At 34.2% G+C, this 24,207-nt stretch overlaps 1 protein-coding gene across 1 annotated transcript in view; it reads left to right on the forward strand.

The window, feature by feature from the left end:
• The window catches only part of IDE (insulin-degrading enzyme), a 64,702-nt gene extending 43,992 nt beyond the window's left edge, over positions 1-20,710 (forward strand). Inside the window, exons 16-26 of the mRNA XM_010000122.1 lie at positions 3,667-3,811; positions 5,860-5,970; positions 7,930-8,050; positions 9,588-9,679; positions 10,169-10,280; positions 11,379-11,546; positions 14,273-14,545; positions 16,763-16,824; positions 17,725-17,797; positions 19,275-19,342; positions 20,443-20,710. Coding sequence (XP_009998424.1) covers positions 3,667-3,811; positions 5,860-5,970; positions 7,930-8,050; positions 9,588-9,679; positions 10,169-10,280; positions 11,379-11,546; positions 14,273-14,545; positions 16,763-16,824; positions 17,725-17,797; positions 19,275-19,342; positions 20,443-20,538 — 1,321 coding nt within the window. The 3' untranslated portion in view covers positions 20,539-20,710. The remainder of the gene's footprint in view (positions 1-3,666; positions 3,812-5,859; positions 5,971-7,929; positions 8,051-9,587; positions 9,680-10,168; positions 10,281-11,378; positions 11,547-14,272; positions 14,546-16,762; positions 16,825-17,724; positions 17,798-19,274; positions 19,343-20,442) is intronic.
• The last annotated feature ends 3,497 nt before the right edge of the window (positions 20,711-24,207 follow it).

Genomic DNA, 24,207 nt, shown 5'->3' on the forward strand with positions numbered 1-24,207 from the left:
TTAACTGACACCAACAACTGATTTTTTAATTTATTGATACTGTCTACATAATCCAAGTGTGATTCTCACCTCAGGATGCGTGATAAAGTGCTGAAGTGTTAGTTCTGGTCTTGCATTCTTCTAGTTAAGTGACTCAGTAATACTGCTGGGAAGGCTATTATGCGGGCTGTGGTAGATGCTTGCAGATGGACTGTTGATGTACTGTTAAGTCCTTGTCAGCCACGTACTTGAGCTTTGCTGGCTAATGCAATGGAATGGTCTGCCTCTCTCCTCCTAGGAAGCAGGTGGAAAGCTGGCTTTTTTTTTTTCTTAGAGTTGGGGACGAGGGCTCTTTTCCTTAAAAATAAGTTGGTAATTATATATGAAGGATGTGAGGAGAACTTGATGATACTGGGTACAACCTCTCCAAAATAATTTATGAAAAGGCTTGTCTAATTTGATACTTAAGGATTCTTGGTGAATCTCTCTCTTGAGACTGGTCATGCTGATGGTCATTGGAGGAAATGGTGAAATGTATAGTGTTTATTCATGAGGCATGATGAAATAAGGCATAGCTCTTGTGGCCAAGTGAACTGGTGAATAAAGCCATCTTAATAACATGGGTGTTCATAAGAAAATTCAGCCTCAATTCCAGATGAGAATATGATGTCTTTGCTGCCTTGTAGCAGATTACAAGAATTTTTTCACACTACAGACTGCTTCAGTAAGATGCAAAAAACTAGGAGGATTTCTTCTGCCTGCAGCTGTGATCATCACAAAACACTGGAAAACTCCTGACTTAGATGTTGTAGCAGTAATTGCTGTGTAGGTGAACTACAAGGAAGTTGATCAGGGTGGTTTCTCTCTCAAACGTACAAAACCAGTAGAAACTAGCGGAGTGTACGAGCCTCTTGGAGTCGCCTTCTTCCAAAACTGAACATGCAAGTCTTGCATTACAGAAACATCACAGTAAAAACCTCTGATACGGGTGTAATCATCTAGCCTAATGGATGACCAGCTTTTGTATCAATTCATTACTTAAGAACTCCACAAGTTTCCTCTTTTAAAAGGAGGCAAATTAACAAAGCAATTTGCTATTATTTGAAAATTTGCTAAAGGTATTTATGAACTCTGCACTTCAAATTTCCCAAGGTTCAGAGAGACAGATGTTAAATATATAAAGCTAATTGTTTTTAACTGGATCTTTGCTACCTTGCAATTTAAGAAATATTTCAAGCAACTTGAGTTGCTCATAAGGTAACCCAGTTTCAGGACTTTAGTGTCGCTTACAGCGCTTTTTGAAAGGGGAAAAGACTAGACTTTACGATTTTCTCAAATACACTATCAGTGATAGAATTGTTCTGCTTCCTCAAGTTAGACATAAGCATTTATTTACAAAGTTGCCAGTAATAGAAGGTGACTACCAGAACAGTGTTCTGATAATTGTCTTCTGTAATTTTTCACCCGAGGATTAATGATTTAGTAGTCTTCAATTATTTTCAAAACTCCCTGTTGGCCTTTGCCACGTAAATGACTATACGGAAGTTATAGCTGATACAGACACGGTGATCACTCAAGCTGATTAAGTCTGTATTCAAGCATCAAAATGGAAAAGAATATAATGAATTTGGTGGAAGATTTAAGATAACATAGGATTTGACCTACATCTTGCTTTGAATTCAGTCTTAATTTAAAAATTCAATATTAACTGGTTTTGCATCATTGAGCATATTGAAATTATTCAGTTTTGAGAAGTTCTCCGTGTATGGAGAAGTGCAAATAGCAGAGTCCTATTTTTTTTTACTGACCCATTTGCTCAAGTTACACAAGTCCAACCCCAAACCCAAAATAATAACTCTATGGTAATAAAAAAATGTATCTCAGGCTAAGATTTCAGATTTTAGCAGGCTCTGCTTCTCTAATAGATGGGAAAAAAAAATAAATCTCTTCCCATGTATCCTTAGTCTAAAGGGAAAAGCCTACTAGGAACCTTCTTTAAAAATTCCTTTGCAATGTATTTTAAAGTTATCAGCATGTGTATTTTGGTGATCTGGTATTTGTTTTATTACATTAATGTTGGTATACACTATGTAATACTATGCTATATAGGCATAAATATATGTAATAACATGTCTCTGAATATGACCACTAGTGGTTGCTTAGGGAAAGTAAATGCAAATTACGTGGGTTTGACCTGTAAGCTGCATTCTGACAGCAAATTTTTGATACTTCTGGTTATTTCTGTGAAAGTGATAATGAATTTATGTGCACTTTGAAAGGTTTAGAAATAAATATCCAATCATAGTACAAATAACTTGTCATGACTGTGGTAATCTTGAAAGCACAGATACTTACCGTGAGGGCAGTTGAAACATGGATCAATTCACATTTCGCTTTTTGGGAAATTTCCAACAGTGTTGGATGTTGATCAGTTGCTTCTCATAAAAGTAGAACTTGTATAGTTATTGCTATCAAAAAGATAACACAAAGAAATTATGGTGGTATCAAAATGGATATGCTGAACTTCTTTCCTGAACTGAACTTAGCATGTGCTGCATTTTTTTTTCCTTACCATAAATTGCTAATATCCTAATTTTTGTAATACAAAACACTTTTGTTTTCTGATAGCATAGAAGCCTTCATTAATTTATGTTCATTTTGTGGGCTTTCATTTAAGTCTATTAAATAATATTTATTAATATTTTAATTTTATTTTACTCCTTGTGAATTCTGAATGTGCACCAAAGTAAATATAACATGTCTTGATTTATGAGCACAAATAAGAAAGTATCTCTGCAATCTTCCATGTATCTAGGCATTGCTTAAACAAAAGCAAGCTAAGTGATTCTTCTTGTTATGTTCACATTTGGCTTTGAAATAGGAGTACTTCATAATGGGATCCATCAGCATACTCAGAAAATATTATTTCACATCAAACATAAAAGGCCAAAAGAAACTGAGAAATAATTTTAAACTGCATATTTTACTTTCAACATTTTCTTCCAGCCCATTTGCTTACGTGGATCCCTTGCATTGTAACATGGCCTATTTGTACCTTGAACTACTCAAAGACTCCCTCAACGAGTATGCATATGCAGCAGAACTAGCTGGCTTGAACTATGATCTCCAAAATACCATCTATGGGATGTATGTAAGTACCCAGATCAAGGAAGAGCTTAGAGCCTTAAAACTATTTCCACTCATCAACATTTTTCTATTGATTTGATGGAAGGACTTATATTTTTTTTAATGGGCTGTTACTATTTTTGATCTTGGTTATTAACCATCCTTTCTTTAATTTGATTTTTAAGTTGAATTTTGTTCAAAGTTTTCAACAGTCTTTCCATTCATATTAAGCAAATTTTCTTCTTCATTTTTGTATTATTCATTAAATTAATCAGTTGTAAGATTTCTTCCTCCTTTAAAAGAAAAAGAAAAAAGCAACCCTCATCCAAGCTTAAATATTTATTTCAGTTTGTCAGATATCTACTAAAAACTTTCTGACTGCTGGGGTAGAAGGCACCCCCCCTTTTAATGCTATTAAATAAGTGGTACACTTCAACTTTCCTGTTCAAGAACTACTGATCATGAGGCTGCATATACATACTCTTCAGTCATGTTTCTTCATCCATTATTTTGTCACTGCTTGAGGTATCAAAGCATTTCTTTTGTTTTTCTTTTTGTTAGTCGCTACATTTATGCTGATCCTCTCCATTGCAACATGACATACCTGTTTATCAGGTTATTGAAGGATGATTTAAAAGAGTATACATATGCAGCACGCCTCTCAGGTTTGGTCTATGGCATTGCATCAGGAATGAATGCAATACTTGTAAGTAAGAAAAAAAACGCAGGAGGAGATGAAGCAGCTTGGGGGTTGTTGAGCTTGGAGAAAACATTTTACTTTGGCATTTTTAAATGAGATGGTTAATGTTTTTTTCCTTGCGTATATTTTGTGAATTAAAGGCAAAGCAAACCAGTGTATTTTAATCAGCACTGAGTGACCTGGTTCAGATTGTGGTGTCTTGTAACATGTGTGCAGTGCCCTTGTTGCATTCTAGATCACATTTTTACTTCCTTGCATGGTAATCTTGAATATGCTGTTGCTGGTTTCTATATAAAAATACTAATTTTTCTGTTGAATGAATCTCTACTATTTCCTGTTAAAATTTTCTAATACTGCTGTAGTGAGTTGTGGAAATGGATTGTGCATGTGTTCATTTGAATGTAGTGCTGGATAATTATGGCTTTTACTTATTTTTTTTTTTAATTACATGTTTTATAATCTTTTTTAAAGTTTTGAAAACACTCGATAAATACTTACATTTTGATAAATGGTTATTTCTTACTTAGCTTCCCCTGTGAGATTTCTGATAGGAGATTTTAATAGTCTCTCTTGAAGTTCTGTTAAAACCTTTTCTTAACCTTCATTTTAGATCAAAATGTAATTTGAAATTTCCTGTAGAAGTGTTTTTTCCAAAGCATCTTAATAAGAATACACTGTATGTTGTATTCATAATTTCCTGATGAAAGAGACTGCTGCAATTTTTAAAAATCCAACGGAAACCTCATTTCCTGGTAGCATTTACTTACTTTACTGCAAGCGTGCTTATCTATTCTCTTTCAAAGGTAGCTGATGTTTTTATGGTCAGATCTAATTCCTTTAAAAAAAAGAAGGGTCGGGGGAAAAAAGGTGTATTTTTTTGGTTTGTATTTTTCTTAATTTTTAGTCACAGTTTAGAAATTGAGAGTTATTTTATATACTAGATGTATTTTATACTCTTACTGCAAATATTCTGTTTCCACATATTAAAAACAGCTGACTCAGTTTTGATATCTGGGAACTTCTAATATATTTTTTTATATTATGAGAAGTTTTATAGTCAATATGTGCAACTGTACAGTATTGATACTCTAAGCAAGGACAGATAACACACTCAAAACAATCATCTGTGGCGACTGTTGAACAGTTTGGGTTCTTAGGCTAATTTAGGATGTTTCAGCCTTGGTCACAAATGCATTTATCAGAGCTTTTTCTTCAAATTCATGGTCAGGTATGTTTTAGTAACTATAGAAGAAAAAAGTTCCTACTGGAAAGCAGGAATTCACATGTATGTTAGTTTGTGTCCTAAAATTTAGTTTTACAACTCCAGTTAAAATTTTTGAAGTATTTTCCCCCAAAAAAAATGCCTTCTCATGGTTTCTTTCACTAGATAGACTTTCTGTATCTTGGTGCAATCATATAGTAATTTCTAAACTTCTGTGTTGTTCTTTTAGTGAAAATGTTTGCTTCATATATGCTTTCAAAAAAAGGTTTATGGTCAGATCAATATCTCACTATGATTGTAAACTCACTGTCTTGGTGTTTCAGCCCAGCACCATCCTGGTTGTAAATTGTGCTCCTGTTGACAGTACTCGTTTTATTGTAGTTCTGCTTACTTATGCTTATGTAAAATATTTTTCAGCAACAAGATAAATATGAAACAAGGTTAAATGTAAATTGGAGAGGCTGTGAATCTAGATTTCGTTGCAGAAATAAGAAATCTAGAGTAAAACCATTTCAGTACTCCAAATGTACAGTTTGCTGGCTGGACTCAATGCATGTAGTCCTAAAAAAATCTGTATTCTAAGTACAATTTGCTTACATCACTATGAAGTTACATTACTTCTCTGCATTTATAAATCCTGGACAAATATACGATATTACAGTAATCAGTTATCTTTGGATGAATAAAGGGATTTTATTTCAGGATAAGTTAATGTTGAATAGCTTTGAATTTAGAGTAAGTGTTGGAAAGCATATTGTAGGTTGAATTTTACAAGACTGTAATTATTTTTTTCTTTCATCTTCCACATTTAAATTATGCACTTTTTCCATAGCTTTCTGTAAAAGGTTATAATGACAAGCAACATATCTTGCTTAAGAAGATAATTGAGAAAATGGCCACTTTTGAGATTGATGAAAAAAGATTTGAAATTATCAAGGAAGCGGTAAGCTACATGAGGAATTTATGTTCGGGAGTAATTTAAAATTGAATGTGTTGACTTTATTTCCATTAAATCAATCTTCAGATTTAATTTAGAGAGTTAAATTCTGCTTTATTGGGACTGCGTAACATTTTTCTTTTGTCCTTGTGGCTATGAGCTCTCTGAAGTGTTTATGTAACACTCTTAGTTAAAAATCATGGGCCCTGGAATCTTCTTTAAGGTGATCTTTCTTATGATTGATCAAGGAATTGCAACTTGATTTGACAGGAATAGAAATCTTGGAGGGCGGGTGGCAGAGTAGCAGGGAATATTAACTGTAAAATTTGGAAAGGCCCCAGTGGGATCTAGCCATAAAAAAGGGGGGAAAGGAAGTGTTGAAAAGATGTGCAGCATTTCTTCCTCTCAGGTGTGAAGAGCTCTGCTTCTGGGCTAAGATCCTTTGGTATAAAAGTAACCAGCTGTTTAAGTGCATTCTGACTTTTAAAAGTCTAACTTCCTAAGTTTAATAACTCATCTATATATATGGAATAAAAGATATATTTTTTTTAATCTCCTGAATTAAATTTATGAACAGTGATTTCATTTGCTAAGCTAAATAAGATACATAATTGTTCTTTAGGTGCTTTCTTTAGAGCAAGACAGAGGTAAAACGAAGCATAAATTAGTACACAGGATTAGCCTGGTGTTGGAGAACAGACTGAACTCTGGCTGTCAAAGCTTGCAGACAGCCTGCAGTAGGATGAGAGAGCTAAGGCTGCAGGGAACATCACTCCATGCTTGCTATAGTCTTACTTTAATCCTCTCCTGCTGGTGATTTTTGAACGGGTGACTGGCTGGGACAGACACCAGAGCTATCTTTAGTTCATTACTGTTTAGTAGGAAATTCTAAGCAGGTGGACATCATACATGAGGCAGATTTATTATAATATCACTTTATTTAAGGCTCTGTGTACTTGGAATACATAATTGTCTGGAAAGCTTTAACTGGATGTGGCAAATGTCAGGGTAAAAAAAACCAGTGCACAGGTCTGTGAATGATGGGTTTTGGCTTATTTTGTTCTAGTTTAACATGTTTCCCTGATGGTCTTGACAGTTTGCTTGAGCTTTGTCTCTGTATTATACATGCTTTGTCATTTTATAGACTTTTGTTACGTAGGCTTATTGTGTATGTAAAATAAGGACAAAACATAAAGAATTCAAATGAAATGGGCAGATGGCAGATTTCCCCCTCGTGTCCACATGTAGCAGATAAGGAGGTACTAGCACCTGACATCTATTTAGAACAGATGGAAGGATGCCTCCTCAGCAATTTCATGCTTGCTGTTTCTCTCATGTGCCCTGAAATGAGTTGCTTTTCTCCTGTACTGAAGGTGGTACCTGCTTGCCAAAACTATTAGCTTGCACTTTACCGTTCCTCTGGTAGTGAAAAAAAGAATTTGCTTATTTTGTAGAGATGCAGCTGAGTTAGAAAGGAGTTTCTTTGGAGAAGCTTACTGGTTCTTCTCTCATATCCAGGCAAAGAATGCAGAGTTTCCCAGATGCACTTACATTTTTCTAACCCAGTCAGACCAGGGAAGCAACTGGGAGGAAAATACAATTTCTGTTAGCAGTATTCCCCTAGCCAACCCCTGGACAGTCATCATAGAATATTTCCTGGGTAGGCGATCTAACTTAGGTCTAACTGCAATAATTTAATTTCCACTCATTAATTTTATGGAGAAGTTTGAATTTGTGCTTACATCAGCTACTTTAATGGTTACTGATTAATCCATAGGCTTACAAGCCAACATTATTATTATTATAGTAATTCAACACAATTTTTTAACAAGTCTAACTAGCAAGAGAATGTTCTAGACATTTGAAATGTATCTTTTTGATAGTACACAAAGGTGAGAGAACAAGGTTAATATTTTATGTTTAGAAATAGAGTTCTGTAACTTGAGCCTAATTATTTTGTTTTAGTACATGAGATCACTTAACAACTTCAGAGCTGAACAGCCTCACCAGCATGCAATGTATTATCTCCGACTCCTGATGACAGAAGTTGCTTGGACCAAAGATGAATTAAAAGAAGCTCTAGATGGTAATGTTCTGCTGGTTTTAAACTTAATTATTTTTATTTTTTCTTATGGAAAATGTCTTATTACTAAACTAATGAAGTGAAGCCCCTGCAGTGCCAGGCCTGTGCTGATGCTGGTAGATGTTGATGCCTCTGCAATTGTCCTCCAGTTTCTTGAAAGTGTAGTAGTTCAGGCAAAAGGCCTCAAATGGCAAAACTTGCAGGAAAAAATTCAGGCAAAGCTTGAAGGGCTTTGTGAGAATGAACCTGGGTCTAATTAATCCAGTGCATAATCAACACTGGTATATGTAGGTCATTCCTTTTTTAAGGACTACTGAATTTTGAAAAGCCAAGAGATTTCCTGTTCCTTTCCTGTTCCACGTGTAAGTTGTCTTTTAAGATTAATGCTACTACGATCTGCATAAGAATGGCTAAAATTGGAGTGCTGGAAAGGAATGTAGTCTACATAATATTGCTGGAAATTTGCTTGAAATACAGTGAGATTATGCATGCTTTTTTCTCCCTTTTTCTCTGTCACACTTAATGTGACCCTAATATTTTGCATTATTAATAATCAATTCTAGAGGCAAAAATCAATATTAAGATTATAAATTCATTTGGAATCAAAGAAAAATGTGGCAATGAATTTTTTACTGGTGGTCAGTTATCTCTTTTAAGAGAGGGAAAGACTAATAAACACAGTATAGGTTTTTCTGATAGAAATCACAAATGTGTTAGGTATGTATGCATCCTCTACTGAACAACTGAGGGACCTCATAATCAGGATTGCATTTGTCTTTTCAAAACTTTTGTGAATTACACGAGTATTATTAGTTTTTATTGTAGTTGAGAAAATGAAAAGTGAGCAGTTAATAGGTTTGGCGATACAGAGAGGGTATTCTTGTAGGCTCAGGGGTGTAAGATACTGACTTTGGGATGAACACCTCATCCATTCAACCATCCTTCCTCTATCCATTGATTCTGTATGTTAAACTATACTTTTCATTACATATGAAAATCGCTTTGCAAAGACCAGCTAGCATAGAATGTCTGTGTATGAGTGCTCTGGGATATATTGCAAAAAATGTTTTTGTTACAAAGATACTATCAAACCACCATATTTCAGTTGAGGTTATTTTTTTCAGACTAAATGGTAAGCACACAGTAGGTTTCTTAAGCCTTATAAACTACATGCTGCTTGTTTAGTTAATGACTAAGGCTTCATCTTGGAATGCCACCTGAATGACTGCAGCTGTTTTCTCTGGAAAATGTTTGTTTAGCATGATTGGGAAGAAGGCTTTTCTTTTTGCTTTTGAAATCTGGGTCAGACAGTACATGAATTCTAAGCAAAACAAACTATATGGTGTGTGTGGCTATTTAGGCCTGGAAGCTTTCCAGGTCCTGCATTTTTAAGGAGAGATTAACTTTTGATGATGATGAGCTTCTCCTCCTCTAAGGAGGAGGTGCACCTCTAAGAAATGCACCATACCTAATGATGAGATAGTACTTCTTAATGTAAAAATGCATGTAATTGTTTTCACTGTCTAAATATCTATTCTAGACGTCACTCTTCCCCGCCTCAAGGCCTTTATAGCTCAACTGTTGTCGCGGTTACATATTGAAGCTCTTCTCCATGGCAATATAACAAAACAGGTTAGTGTGATACTTTCTTTAATAATCTTTATATAAAAGCAGCATAGAAAAAAGGAACATTAGTTTAATCTTCTCAGATCTTAAAGCAGTTTTGCCAAATATGATTTCATAATTTGACTTCTTATCTTCACATGGTAGCTATCTCATTTTCAAACTTTGAAGAATTAGTACATCAAAGTGGTCAAGGGAAAGAAAAAAAAAAAGCCCTTTGAATTTGAATTTAAAAAGGGTTAGGGAGAAGCAGAAGTAATTAAGTTTGTAAATAAGATCAGTATAAAAAACCTCATAAAGCCCTTGGCCTCCAAGCCCCCTCTCATCTACTTAACTTATCCTGTGATTTTCTTAAATTACAATATTCCTACTTTCTATTATTGAGGGTTGTTTTTTTTCCTTTTCTGTCATGTCAGTATCAATAACTGGAAAGTCTTAGCCTGCTGTTAGGTGCAGAATAACTAATGATAATTAAAAATCTTATATTTTCTCTTCCAGGCTGCATTAGGAATTATGCAGATGGTTGAGGATACTCTCATTGAGCATGCTCATACTAAGCCACTCCTTCCCAGTCAGCTAGTGAGATACAGAGAAGTGCAACTTCCTGACAGTAAGTTAAACGATTTATTTACCATTTTTTAACACAGATTAAGTTGAGATTCTCTGTTTATAATGGTATTTAAAAATGAATATTACTCAGTTACTAGGAGTTTGTTTCAAAATCAGACTTACTTCAAATAATTTGAAACTTTAAATTTGAAAATATAATAAGGGTGTGGTTTTGTTAATAAAATTATCTACCTAATGTATTATCTTTCTGGCATACTTGAAATTTAATTTTATTTCCTTTTTAATCTGTATATGTATATTGGACTTCTTGGGGGTAGAACTAGATGATCTTGTAAGGTCCCTTCCAACCCAAACCATTTTATGAATGAAACCTAATTCACTTGGTATGATTTATGGAAATAAGACCCCTGTCACACTCTACTACACAAAATACACACTTTTGAATAAGCACTATTCTTTGAGCACTTTTGAGTATTAATTTGCCATTCAGTGAAGGTTTGTCCTAAACGACTCTTTGCTTTTTAGGAAGAATAACTTTTTCCAAAAGTAACATTTTTTTCTAATATAAATTTTTCTGGCCCTGTAGTGTTTGTATATGATTTTGCTTTTATTGTGCACAAATACCTTATATATAAGAAAGGAGATTCAAGGAATTGCTGGGTGTTATGCAGGAATGACTACATATCTAGCTATACAGCCCAATTACCTATAGCTGATCATAAGCCTGTGGAAACTGCCATATACCAAATAAGCTATTGATTTTAAATACTGAATTATTTTTTATGTTTATTAATATTTCTGATAAATTGTCTTTAGAAACTAATTACACAGTGGAGGCAATGCAGAATTCCAGTCCTGTTCCAAAAACATTTGATTCAGGAGAAGCAACCAGTTACAATTTACTTGTTGATATGCTCAAGCTATGACATTTCAATGTGTTGAAATAATCTTTTGTTTACTCATTTCATGAAAAGTATGCTGTTAATGGAAATTCTGTTTTAACAGCCCAAAAGCATTTATTTTAATTCCATTCCACAAATGGTAGAACATTGCAATTTTAAGAATTCAGACAACCTGACATTCTGACAATCAGAATGTACACTTTTATGAATTTAAATGTTTCCTCTTTGTCTTTTAGGAGGGTGGTTTGTGTATCAACAGAGAAATGAAGTCCATAACAATTGTGGCATTGAAATATATTACCAGACAGACATGCAGAGCACTTCTGAGAATATGTTTTTGGAGCTCTTCTGTCAAATTATCTCAGAACCCTGCTTCAACACATTGCGTACCAAGGAACAATTAGGTGAGTTTTTGAATCATGATTGTGTACCTGTATACACACATGCACACATACATTCATGTACTTACATAAGACATGAGGTGTCCTTTGCCTGCTTAGTGAATGCCATTTAAAGAGCACTTGGTAAATGTAAATAATTCTAACTGCTGATGACTCAAAGGGGTGTTACTGTTCACATACTCTAAATTGAGAAGAAGCAAACATAGTTTTTAAGATAAATCTGAAATATCTGAGACCAACTTGGGCTTAAAAAAGCTTTGAGCATTGTACAGAAAATTTCATACCTTGAATTTTACCAAAAGGAGATGAGTTTACTAAATTTTACATCTTCTTTAAGAATTATTAGTAGTACTTCAGTCTTCTCTGCTTGTAATGCTACTTTCAGGTGTGCTTGATGATTCACAAGCCTTAGCTTAGGGATACTGCTGTATGGGTCATGGTAAGCTGCCATGCTAAATAAATTTTAGACTTTTGAAGAATGCGGCTGTTAACCAGTAAGTACAAATAAATGTTACCTGAAGAAGTAAGACTGATAACTGGTAAGGTTAGTCCAGACAGGGTGACCAAAGGGAGAACAGAGGCTTTGCCTGACAGTTTGCAAGCTTGAAATACTCATGAGGAGAACTAGTTTTTCCAAAGGTGAAAGGCAGGGAAATATCTCAGTATCATGACTATGAACTACCAGGGAGATGAAGGCAAGATGAGACTTCTTGTGAGCAACTAGCAGAATCAGCCATACTGTACTGGTCATATGGAATGTAACTATCTAGGTATCTGTTGAAATAAATACCAAGGGTTTTAATCTGCTGCTGGTGGTACAGGTTTCTTATCTTGGAGGTAACAGCTAAAGAGGAAGGGAGCCAGTGAGGAAGAGCTTTGTGAGTGTGTCCAGCACTGCATAACTGCCCAGTGAGTTCAGAAGACTTAAGAGGGAAGACAGTAGAAATACCAGCAAATTCCAGAAGCTTCACAGAACTGAGAGAGCCAAGGGAAAAATAAGTTCAGGAGTTAGCACTTTGCTGAACAGTAATAGTAATAACAAGAACTCAATCAATAAATACTTTAGCAGTATGAGAAAGAGGAAGAGAAAACTTGTCAATGGTGGAAGAAAAAGTTAACATGTTTTAGGATGGCTTTGTTAGTTTTCACTTAAAATTTGAACTGTGACCAGGTTTCCAAAATAAATACCAATGACCAATGTCCAAGTCTTACCTTCGAACAGGAAAATAACACATTAAAGGTTGTTCAGGTAAATTAGAAACTTTTAAAGAAGTGGGGTATGATGAAGTCTAATTTACATTGAAAAAAACCAACACCAAACAACCCAAATTAGGAAATCTTAGAATTAGAAATCTTATTACTGAGAATTTGGGGATGAGGTAGTGGAAAAATAAAACACAGGTGTTATATGTTTCCTTTAAAAAAGGGAAGAGAAGAGCAGGGAAATAACAGATCAGATTAATTCTAATTCCTGGAAAATACAGAATAACTTACCAAATCAGTTTTAATTAATGGAAAATAACTGAGATACTATTGCTGGACATACTCAGGTCAAATGAACCAGACTCTTTAAAACAGAGTTTTGCTGCATGAATTGAAATGGTGATGTCGTATGTCATGATAGTACGAAAGGCATGTAACATTCTCAGACAAGCTAAAGAGAGCGCCTGGATGGAAGTGCTACACAATTGGATGCAAACCTGTTTGGAAGGTCCTAACTGGAGAATAGATAAAAATAGCTCATTAGAAAAATGGTGTTCTACAGAGCTCTACTGTGATCCAACACTATTTAGTTCATCAAAACTCTAGATGAAAGAAGAGTGAATGTACTTACTAAATCTTAAGATAATACTAAGCTGGGAGATGCTGCAAGTGCGTGGGAAGATAGAATTCAAAATTCATTTGACATTTTGGAAACATGACTTGAATGAAGATAAGATGCAATTTGGTAGGAATAGTTTGGCAGAAATAATTGATGGTATAGATGCAAGCTAGGAAGCAATTGGCTAGGTAGCAGTTATGTAGAAAATAATCTACAGGTTACAGTGGATCAGAGAACATAAATCAGTGTCATGCTGCTGTGCAAAACACTGAGCTGTATAAATGGGACCTTCCAAGATGCATAGACAGTAATATTCCCATATTCCTCAGGTAAGGACTTTGAAATATTGTATCCAATTTTGACATGAGCATCAAGAAACTAATTATTAGAGAGCTATAAAATAACATCTTAGAGAATGAAATGTGATAGATTTGTTATTAAACAAGGGGAAGAAGACTGAAAAAAGGTGTGGGTGTTCGGATAAGCAAAAGCTGAACAAAAAGGAAGAAAATAATATTTTCTTTGTATCTAATTGTTAAGATGAGAAATAGTGGTCTTACATTGCAGCAAAGAGAATTCTGATTAGATATTAAGAAAAAATAGGTTCCTTATGTTGAATCTAATGAAGCACTAGAGTACAGGTAATTTTCTTGTTATCTATTTCTGAGGACAGAATTCCTTTTGTTCTGTCTTGGTGTGCCTTATGTCCTCCTTGAACTGATACTTACCTCAGTGAAATAAAGATGTTTTTATAAAATAGTGACATATTTTGAAAATGTGTATTATGTAATTTATAATACAGAATTAAACAGCATAAAATTGGATTCCTGTCATACATCATGTTTGGCCAACTTCATGCTGGAACAAGGGATTTCTTTTAATTTGTGACTATTCTTGTTTTGCCAAGGTTACATTGTGTTCAGTGGTCCTCGTCGGGCAAATGGCATACAAGGACTGCGATTTATTATCCAATCTGAAAAGCCACCACACTATTTAGAAAGCAGAGTTGAAGCATTCTTAAAAACTATGGAGAAATGCATAGAAGACATGACAGAAGAGGCCTTCCAAAAACACATTCAAGCTTTAGCAATTCGTCGTCTAGACAAACCAAAGAAGCTGTCTGCAGAATGTGCTAAATACTGGGGAGAAATAATTTCCCAGCAGTATAATTTTGACAGAGGTAAGACAAATTACAATTCCTGTAGAGGAATTCTGTGGTTTGTCTGCACTTGTGACTGTTGAGTGTCATATTAATTTGGTAACAACTTAAACTTTTCTATAGCCTGTGCATACATTAGTTTATTTTTTTGTGATTTGTGTCCTTTAAGTTGCATTTCTTCCTTTTGCCCTGAGAAAATACATTTGTGGAGTCTGTACTCTCACTGCCATGGGAGCTGGTAGTAAAAGAAGATAAACGTTTTCTCTGATGTTCACTGTGTCATGGGGGTTGGCAAGTACTTCATTGACCTTCTGTTCTTAAGGCTAAGTAGGTCAAGGACTGAAAGTGGTTTGAATGCAAATGTTGATGTTGCATAAGTTCAGATTTCTACCTCTGCTGTTCAGATGTCTGTATTACATATATACCTAATACTTGATTCATCCAAATACACTGACATTCCTGATGGAGCACACATTCAAATGAACCCTAGTCCTCTTCCCATTCTGCAGTTCTTTTGATGGAGCAATGGCAGAGACAACAGCAGATATCTTAACTAACATGTGACCTGTCTTACCTTAGAATAGAAACAGTAATTTATTTATTTTTTTAAAGTCATGATACTTTGAAGATCATAAGCTCATAGAAGACCAGTTGACATCCAGCCTATATTGTTACTATTGAAAATGGACTGTCAGTTATTTACATTGTGATCTTACATAGCATTTAAGTTGTGTTTTTCACTTTTTCATTATTGTTTGAAGGTTTTTAATCCAAATGATTGAGATACAGTAATAATATAGTTTCTAACATAAAATAAAATCTAGCTGCAGATCAGCTTTTCCTTATATTTTCAGGTCTCAACTCTTATTCACAAAGATAATTTTCCATCTTCCATGTATAACATCCTCCCTACTTAGAACCTGCTCTGTATCCTGTGACTTCTTTTCTTTATATGCAGAGTATTGGCCTTCCACAATAACAAATACAGTCTTTTTGGTTGACAATGACTAACTGAACTGTTTAAATAATGAAGAATTTTGAATTGTCATGTATCCTGGTCTTAAGAGAATGACAGCTACTGACAAAGTTTCATGCCTGAGTGTAAGGAGTGGCATGAAAACTTATCCCTTCAATTATTGTTTTTGTGTCTGACAAAACAGTTTAATATTTTTCTGCCTTAAGTGTTTCTGTTTTTACCATACCTGGATCTGTATTATCTCTGGAATTTCTTACTGCTAGCTGTAGCCATATCTTTCATATCTAAATCCCACTCTCAACTTAGTATTTCCTTTGACTTCTCTATCTTTAATTCCCCTCTACCCTCTTGTAATTTTATTGCATTAGTGATTGTAATATGACTAGAATTGTCAAAAACAGAAGTTCATATTCCAGCTTTAAGAAGTGAAAGGATTTTTTCTTTAGGGTTTAACATTTTTATTATCACAACTTTTTTGGTTTTACTTGATTTAGAAATTTCCTCCCAAATGTCATTAATTTTGCGAACTGTGTTGATCTTTCTTTTTTATTTCCTCTATGTAGAACTTCTTATTAATTATTTACAGCCTGTCTCACAGACTTGTTAGCTGCGTATTTGTTCTCTTGCATTAATATCTTTATTGATCTTTCTGCTAAATGTAGGAAAAGCAAGGATGCCTACAACAAAAAGTAGTGCTTATTCAGCAACAATATTATATAATTAGTTCATTAGAATTTATTTTATATGAAGTGATGTAGCTACTGAGAAATATTGTCCCCAGGTATCTTAAAAGTGATTTATTATTTCTTAGCAGGTATGATGTAGGCAGCATTCCTTGCACTTACTTAGAAGTACATTCTGCCAAAGTATATCCTACCATTCTGTTGCCTAACTGTGAATAAAAGCCATCTATAATAAGTTTGCATTAGAACTAGGTAACGTTGATTTGAAGATAATATGCAGAAGTAGGCATATCTTTTTAGCTTCTGAATACCATACAGTGGCATCAGTATTATTCAAACATGAGGTTTTTTTAGTAAGACAAATCAAATGAACTTCCAGCCAATAGAAGTATCATTTTCTGCCAAGCTTCCAATGACACTTTTATTGATTTAAGTATTAGCTTGAAAGTTAAGAATGAAATGCATATAATTTGCAATTACAGCATCTGAATTTGAAAAAAAAAATACTCTGAATAAGTAGTGTGCTAATAAGCAGCTATGATTTGCAGACTTGTCCTGATTTTTACTATTGTTGTGCAGATAACATCGAAGTGGCTTATCTAAAGACCCTGACCAAGGAAGATATTATACAGTTCTACAAGGTGAGTTAGTCATGTTTAAAATGCTACATGGAAAGAGATGAAGATATTCTTTGTGTGAACTATGAAAGCATATACTTCTGTCTGTGGTAGATAAGTGATGTGATTGGTGCAGATACCTTAATAATTTTGTTTTCTGAATCTTACTTAGTTAAAATGCAGCTAGTATGCTGTAAAAATTGTGGAGAAGGATTGGGTTTTGTTCTTTTGTTACTAGCTCTTCTCTTGTCTCATTTATCCTTTCTTTCTGAAAGCTCTGTGACCAAGCTTGGCCAAAGTTGCAAGTTCGTTCTTTTTTTTTTTTTTTTTTTTTCTTCAACCAGGAGATGATTCAGCTTACTCTGTGTGCATGAACTGTGAATGAAACAGATATTTTTAAAGCTTGGTTTGCTGTAAATCAACATTTCTTTTTCTTGTTCTCATAGTTAGGCAGAACAAAGGAACAGCATAATGATGCAATAATTGTACATTGAAACTCATCATGCAGTTGCTAGCTAGATAGCTAATATAAGCAATTGAAATACTTGTGGGTTCCCACCCCCCAAAAAAAAATAAATTGCCTTATTCTTTCTGTTGTGTAATGAATTTCATAAGCAATGATAAGTCACAGTATTGCAAAGTGTGTGTATTTTATTACTTATGGAACAGCTAATAGCTCAGGGAATACTTTAAAAATTAATGTGGATATATATTAACAGTACTATATGGCTGACTTTTAATAATATTTTAAGGAACATCCCAAAATTAGTTTCTCATGTTAAAGTTTAAATTAAATTAAAATGCAATCACTAATTATTTTACTGTTTTATAAATATATAAAATTATATTTATAAATGCATGTATTTATAAATATAATGTCTGGGTGATACTTCCCACACTGAAGGACTTTGTATTTTACTGTAGGTGCTGTTGGCAATAGATGCTCCCAGGAGACACAAGGTATCAGTACATGTGCTTGCAAGGGAAATGGATTCCTGTAAGTATTGTGCTGAATATAGTATTTAATCAAATCAGTTCTGGTGATTTATACACCTTTTAGAGGAAAAAAGTATATATTTTAATAGGTTTTATTCACATGGGTGCTTCAGATTTTCTGATTCATGTTTGTGGCTGAGTTCTTCAGCTTTTCTGAGGTATACTAGTATTAAAACAGTATGTTAAAATAGCACTTATTTTTTCAACAAAATATTTAAAAACCAAAACATTGTAATAGTCCTAGAGAGAAAAACAGAATTAGGATTTGCAGTTACCAATACAATTTGGGTAGTTTTTTTTTGACAAGCAGTGAGTGTCCACAGTTTTATTCAAATGCTCTCAAAGGGAAAAAACCAAAACAACACAAAAACCCCCCATTATGCCCAAGGAATTTCAAACATTTTGGTTAAACTTGAGTAAGTAAGAGCTTGTTTATTTTTTATTTTCAAGTACTCTAGATTAGCTGTTCTTTGTGAGCTGTGTTTGTGTTCCATTTTAGAATTCATTAAATAAAAGGTTAAAAGTGTTTCTGGTTAATATAAGCAAACTGAGGAAAGACTTCTATGTTGTTTTGTTAAGATTTGTTAAGATATTCACAAGTTTACACTTGTGAATATACAAGTTTGCACTTGCACTCCTCCCCAGTCCTGAATCATTTAACCTGGGATGTGACCTCTCTGCTGCGATGAAAGGGAAACTGGGATTTTAATGCATTTTCTGTGAGTCCAAATGAGCATTCTTCCAAGTGCACGTGCCCTTCCTCTACAGAGTAGCACAGAGGAGGAAGGCTAAAAAGCATCCCAGAGAGAACCCTTTCATCTACCCTGGAGGTAGACAGACCATTTTCTCTTGAGAGTGAAAAAGAATTTGAAGCAGTAAAGTACATATCTGGAATTTTAGGAGAGGGAAGCACTTCAGGATGAATGTTAGGGTTGAAATTTGAGTATGGAGGTAGAAAGGAGTTTTAAGGTGTTTAAGACTGTAAGTTCTTATGGATGAGTGGACTGGATGTTGGAAGAAATTTTTGGGGGACTTGAGTAGGGCATGCGTGGGGACAGGCAGGGAAGACTTGGGGTTGCTACCCAGAATGTTGGTATGCAGAGTAACCCCCCCACGCCTCCATTGCATTTACCATTGGCTTTTATTACTGTTCTCAAAATCTGCACTGAAAAACAGTTTTATGTATTCAATGATCAGTAGATTAGCAGTTTTTATTTCTACATTCTCTTTATGTATAAGTAAAACAAATAAAAGCCACTGCCTCAGCACATGTTCTCAAGTCAAATAATGAATTCATGAGCTCTCTATTTCTAAAGCAGCTATGGAGTATAAAAAGTTCAGAAAATCTTATTTAGAAATACTTCAAAATTAGTAATCTGTGCTTTATATAGATACGTGTCTTATAAGAGAAAACAGTTTATTGTGTAAAGGTAGTGATTAAATTATGGTCCTGAATTAATTTTGATGATATTAAATAGGCCCTGTTGTTGGAGAATTTCCATGCCAAAATGATGTGAACCTGGCACCAGCACCACCACTACCACAGGTAAAAAGAAATAACACATAGAAAATCCCAGGCTGTATTCTTAATGTAAGTTTTCTAGGGAGAAACAAACTTATTAATATTCATGCTGTTGTGGGGCTAATGTTTCATGCTCTTTTCAGTGTGCATTGTTACCCTCAAAAAAACAGGGATTTTTCCTTATTTTTTTTTTCCCCAACAATCTGTCCTGTTCACTTTGTTCCTTCTATTCCGTTGAAATGAAATTTATCTACATTGTTGAGTAAGTACAGATTATTATTGTCTGAAAACATCAAATGTATATGATGATGTATCAAGCGCAAAGACAAAGATGCCTGTGCATCAACTAATTTATCATTTTTGTTTAATAAGCACCCAAACAACCCAACCCCAAACCAACAACAACAAAACTATCTGTTTTGTTATCTTAAAGTCCAAAATACTAATGCACATTCCTGTCAATGTGTAACCTGTGGAGGAAGCAATTTGACAAATTCTATTCATCATACAAGTATTACAGATTTCATTGTGTGGTTAGGTATGATAGCACGATCCTTACTGAACATCATATGAATCTTCTTGAAGAAGGAAGGTAACATTTGAAATGCAGAAGATGATCTGTGTTCTCATTCAGTCCTTTTAGGTGAAATAATCACTATGGGTGGAAGTTTCTCTATGAACTATATGTGGATATGTTAGTTTTTAGGACTGAAATATTAAAAAGTTTGTTACTGCAGCTAAAAATAATAGCTCATTAAATTCCTATTGTATTTATGATATTGCATCTGATATTCAAAGGATAGGTGGGATGTTCTTAAGTAGAATTTGTAAATGAAAGGACAAGCTCTGCATTTACTACAATTCCTGCCATATTAGTAATGCAATTACTGCATTATAGCTACTATTTTAAATTATCTCGAGTAAATATGAAACCATTTATTTCATAAGAAATAACACTGTATTTTGGTTGAATGAATAATGAAGTGTGAATCACTAATACTGTAGAAAAGAGCAAGGAAGATGTGTTTATATGTAGTGGTAGCAAAAGTCAAGAGTGAGGAATTTCTGACATTTCCTGATGAAAGACACTGAGCAGACTTTTTCTTGCGTACGCTTCTTTGCAGCCAAGTGTGATTGAAAATATGACAGAATTCAAGCGCAGTCTGCCACTCTTTCCGCTGGTGAAACCACATATCAATTTCATGGCTGCAAAACTGTGAAGAGCCCCAGTGGATGAAGAAATGCAAATCATCAGTACTGACATGGTTTCAGGAGAACTTAATAATGAACAAAATTATTAAAGATCATTAGGATAAATGGTTCTGTCCGTGATGCAAGTCCTGAATTCCTTCTTGATTCATTTGACATTAGCTGTGTGTTAGGGATAGAGAGTATATAAAAATGAGTTGTGGTCATGTGTCATTTATATTACAGACAACCTGTTGAAAACCAAAATCAATGGAAAATAATAAAAACCTTGTAGATGCAGTATAATTTAAAAATAATACATCCCTTCAAATTTTCATTTTGTTACAATAACCCTCCAGAGCAAGCAAGATTGCTTGAAATATCCTTGTTACTCCTGAAGAATACTGCTTAGTATCCCAATAATTATCTTATTGGGGGATGGAGGGCGTGAGAAAAGTGTGTCCTTTTTGGGCATGGGGTCAACAGTTTTTCTTAAAAGTAGAGACTTTCACATTTTTTTAAGTGACATGCTGAATTATACTTTTTTAATTGATCCTTAATGCAGCCAACATATTTTCTATTTAAGTTTTATGAAGATCAGTGGGGGGAAAAAAAGGAAATTTGACAACACAAAAGTAAGTGTGTGAATTGACTTAATGAGAATAACTGAAGATGTGGTCATGGTTTTAATCTTTCTATACAAATTTGGGAACATTTTATATTAAAACTAGTAAAATGCTGGAAACACTTTAATAGTGCATCTCATTTTTGTTATCAGAAGTGTTGTCCTAGTCTCTTGATAATGTCATCATCCTGTTTTTCACTGTTACCGTGAATTGTTTCCATCTGCTATATAAAATACTTCATTTGGTGTAATGTTTTGTTTTCAGTTACATATGTGCAGATGGAGAACTTGGTCTATTTTGCCTCATTTATTATGTTAGGTCTCAGTCCGGCAAAGTACTTACAGTATAGTGCACATAACTTTTAAGCACACATTAGTTCTTGACTCAAGAATGGATGAGTATCAAATATGGGCCCTGTAATCGATCAGTTATGTCACTGTTCTGGTACATCTGTGTGGGTCCTTCTCATCCTTCACGAAGGCACCTGGGAAAGGATAGGACAGTACTGGGTGTGCAGAACTGCTCTAGCACAGGATGTGGTTCAGGTTACATCACAGAATGTTTGTTCCTACTTACACGAAAGCTGTGCAAAACCAAGAGAAGGATCAAGAATTACACTGAAATACTATATGCATATATACTCCATAATTTAGTAAAGTGGTAAAACTATATATGGTGTCTAATCTTCACCAAGTTTACTCACTTCTGCAGAGTGGTCTTGTGTTTGGGACAGCCCCCCAACAGAATAAGGTAAGGGAGTATCTTACTAAGTTCTCCTACCTCTTTAGTGCATAAAATAGATTGCAATTATTCAGACAGGATAGAGTATGCAAAGCACTGAAGATAAAAAAATCCACTCATCAGAGTGTTACTGAGAGTTGGCTTCTTATTAGAAGAACCTGAAACTAAGGCCTTGATGTGACACTTATGTCAGAATATGTCAGAATCCTGGTACGTTCGATAGGGCTGTTCTTGTCTTTGAATCAATGCTCATTTTTACACTTGCTCTGAAGCCAAATTAAATGAATGCTTGACAAGTTAAAGGCCTTAAATTGCTGTTATCTGAGAGTCTCTTCTAATTGAATAAGTACAGTGTATTTGAAAATTGCTTTAAAGGTTAACAGTGTGTGTTCCGGCATCTTTTTAACAAACTTGATGGTAGTTTGTGATGTAACCTGTTGCCAAGGAAGGCCACTAGCATTTTTTTGTCACCTAAGAAAAAAAAACTTAGAGTATAAGCAAAAATGGTAAAGGTGCCTCTGCCACATTTTTCATGGATCCTTCATATAAAATGGTATTTTTACCCACTTGAATTTCACTTTTGTTTATAGTTTTCCTTTAGTAAAAGTATTTGTATTATATATATTAAAAGTTTTGACAACATATTATAAAAATATATATATTTTGGGATTTAGTATTTAAACATACCACTCTTAAGGTGAATAAAAGGAAATGGCTTCTGTCGTGTGTAAAAATAAATAAATAAATATATATATATTCATGGAATACTATCAACTCTAATTTTAACAAATTATATAAATACATTGGAATGGCAGTGTATTTAACACAACCTCACAAATCATGTTTTCCAGAGGGGAAAAAAAAAAAAGAGTACAATTTCAAAGTTTTCTGACTGGATATGGAAACCCATGTAGTTTTCTGGCAACTCTTAATTGCTTTTAAGTGTTCTCCAGCATTTTACAGTTTCTGAGTTTGATATAGCAGTAAATTTTTATAAACTCAGGCATACTAATGGATTCATTTTAATGGATCCAAAGCTGCAGTGTCTACAAGCAATAAAAAACTACCTAGAATACACTGTAATTAAATTTTAGTGCTTGTTAATTAGTTTATGTAAGAAACCATAAGTTATTATTACATAACTGTAATTTTTGCAAGTGCTATTTTAAGCAATTGATGCGAAATTGGGTGCATGTGACACAGCCAGTATGACAGAGTGCTAGAGTTATACTGTTTACAATAAACAATCTGAATTTAATGTTTGGAGTTCTTAATTTGTTTCATTTTAATTTTTTGCATACTGGTAATGTTACATCTATCAGTCTGTGCATGTTTTCTTGTTACGTTTTAGCCAGGATTTTCTGCTGTTCAGTTGCTTGGACTAATTGGCCAGGATAGCATTGCTGGAGACCTCTGTTGCAGTCTGAGTGCATGTTAGAAAGGTAGAAATATTTGCACAAGACAGAATTTTAATTATACAGTCTGAAATTTAAAATTCAGTGTGTCGTTGCAGCCAGCCTGAATCGCCTCTAGTGCAGCTTTATGGGGTTTCTTTTGAGAAATCATAAAATAGAATCATCATCCCTTTCCCTGGTAATTTTCATTGTTTTTTGCACCCTAAAAGATCGTTTTGAAAAGTTAGGAGTGTGATTGTTAGGACAGTAAATAATGTAAATTCTGACTGTAGAGATAAAAGTCAGCATACACTTCTGCTGTTCTCGTGGGGCTTCTTGAAGTAATATCAGACAGCAGTGTTAAAAGAGGGTTTTGTCCTGGGCAGTGGGAAGAATGGTTGGTACTCTGTGGAGAAATAAAATGCCTGCAACCCACTTGGAAAATTATTTTCCCCCTACATCTCTTTCTCTATTCCTGGTCATTAGGGATTGGTGTAAATCTTGACTAATTGGCTTTATTATCTTTTGCAAAAAACCCCCAAACAACAATCCAAATTTGCTTTCACCATTACTTTTAGCCATAAAAAAATGCTTGAGCTTTTTCAGGATACTGTTAAAGCGCTTAGATGTGTACAGCCCTTATTGATAATGTGTTCCACAGTGTAATTATGATGTAATTATAATGTGTAATTATAATTACACAGCTTTTTAACCTCATTTCATATTTTCTAGGTCTTGTTTTAGCACAAGATCAGCAGAATTTTAGTCCAACTTCTCTCTACCATTTAACTGGCTAGCATGATTTTGCTATAGCTTTGCTGTAAAGTGAAAAATCATCTTTGTTTTTTCCATATTTTTTTCAATAGCTGACCATTGAATTGATATGAAATACTGTGTTTTCAAGTCAGTTTTTAATATTGCTATTGTATTTCATACAATA

This window comes from Chaetura pelagica, unplaced genomic scaffold (assembly GCF_000747805.2).
Source record: "Chaetura pelagica isolate M959 unplaced genomic scaffold, ChaPel_1.0 scaffold436, whole genome shotgun sequence".
Taxonomy (NCBI): Eukaryota; Metazoa; Chordata; class Aves; order Apodiformes; family Apodidae; genus Chaetura; species Chaetura pelagica.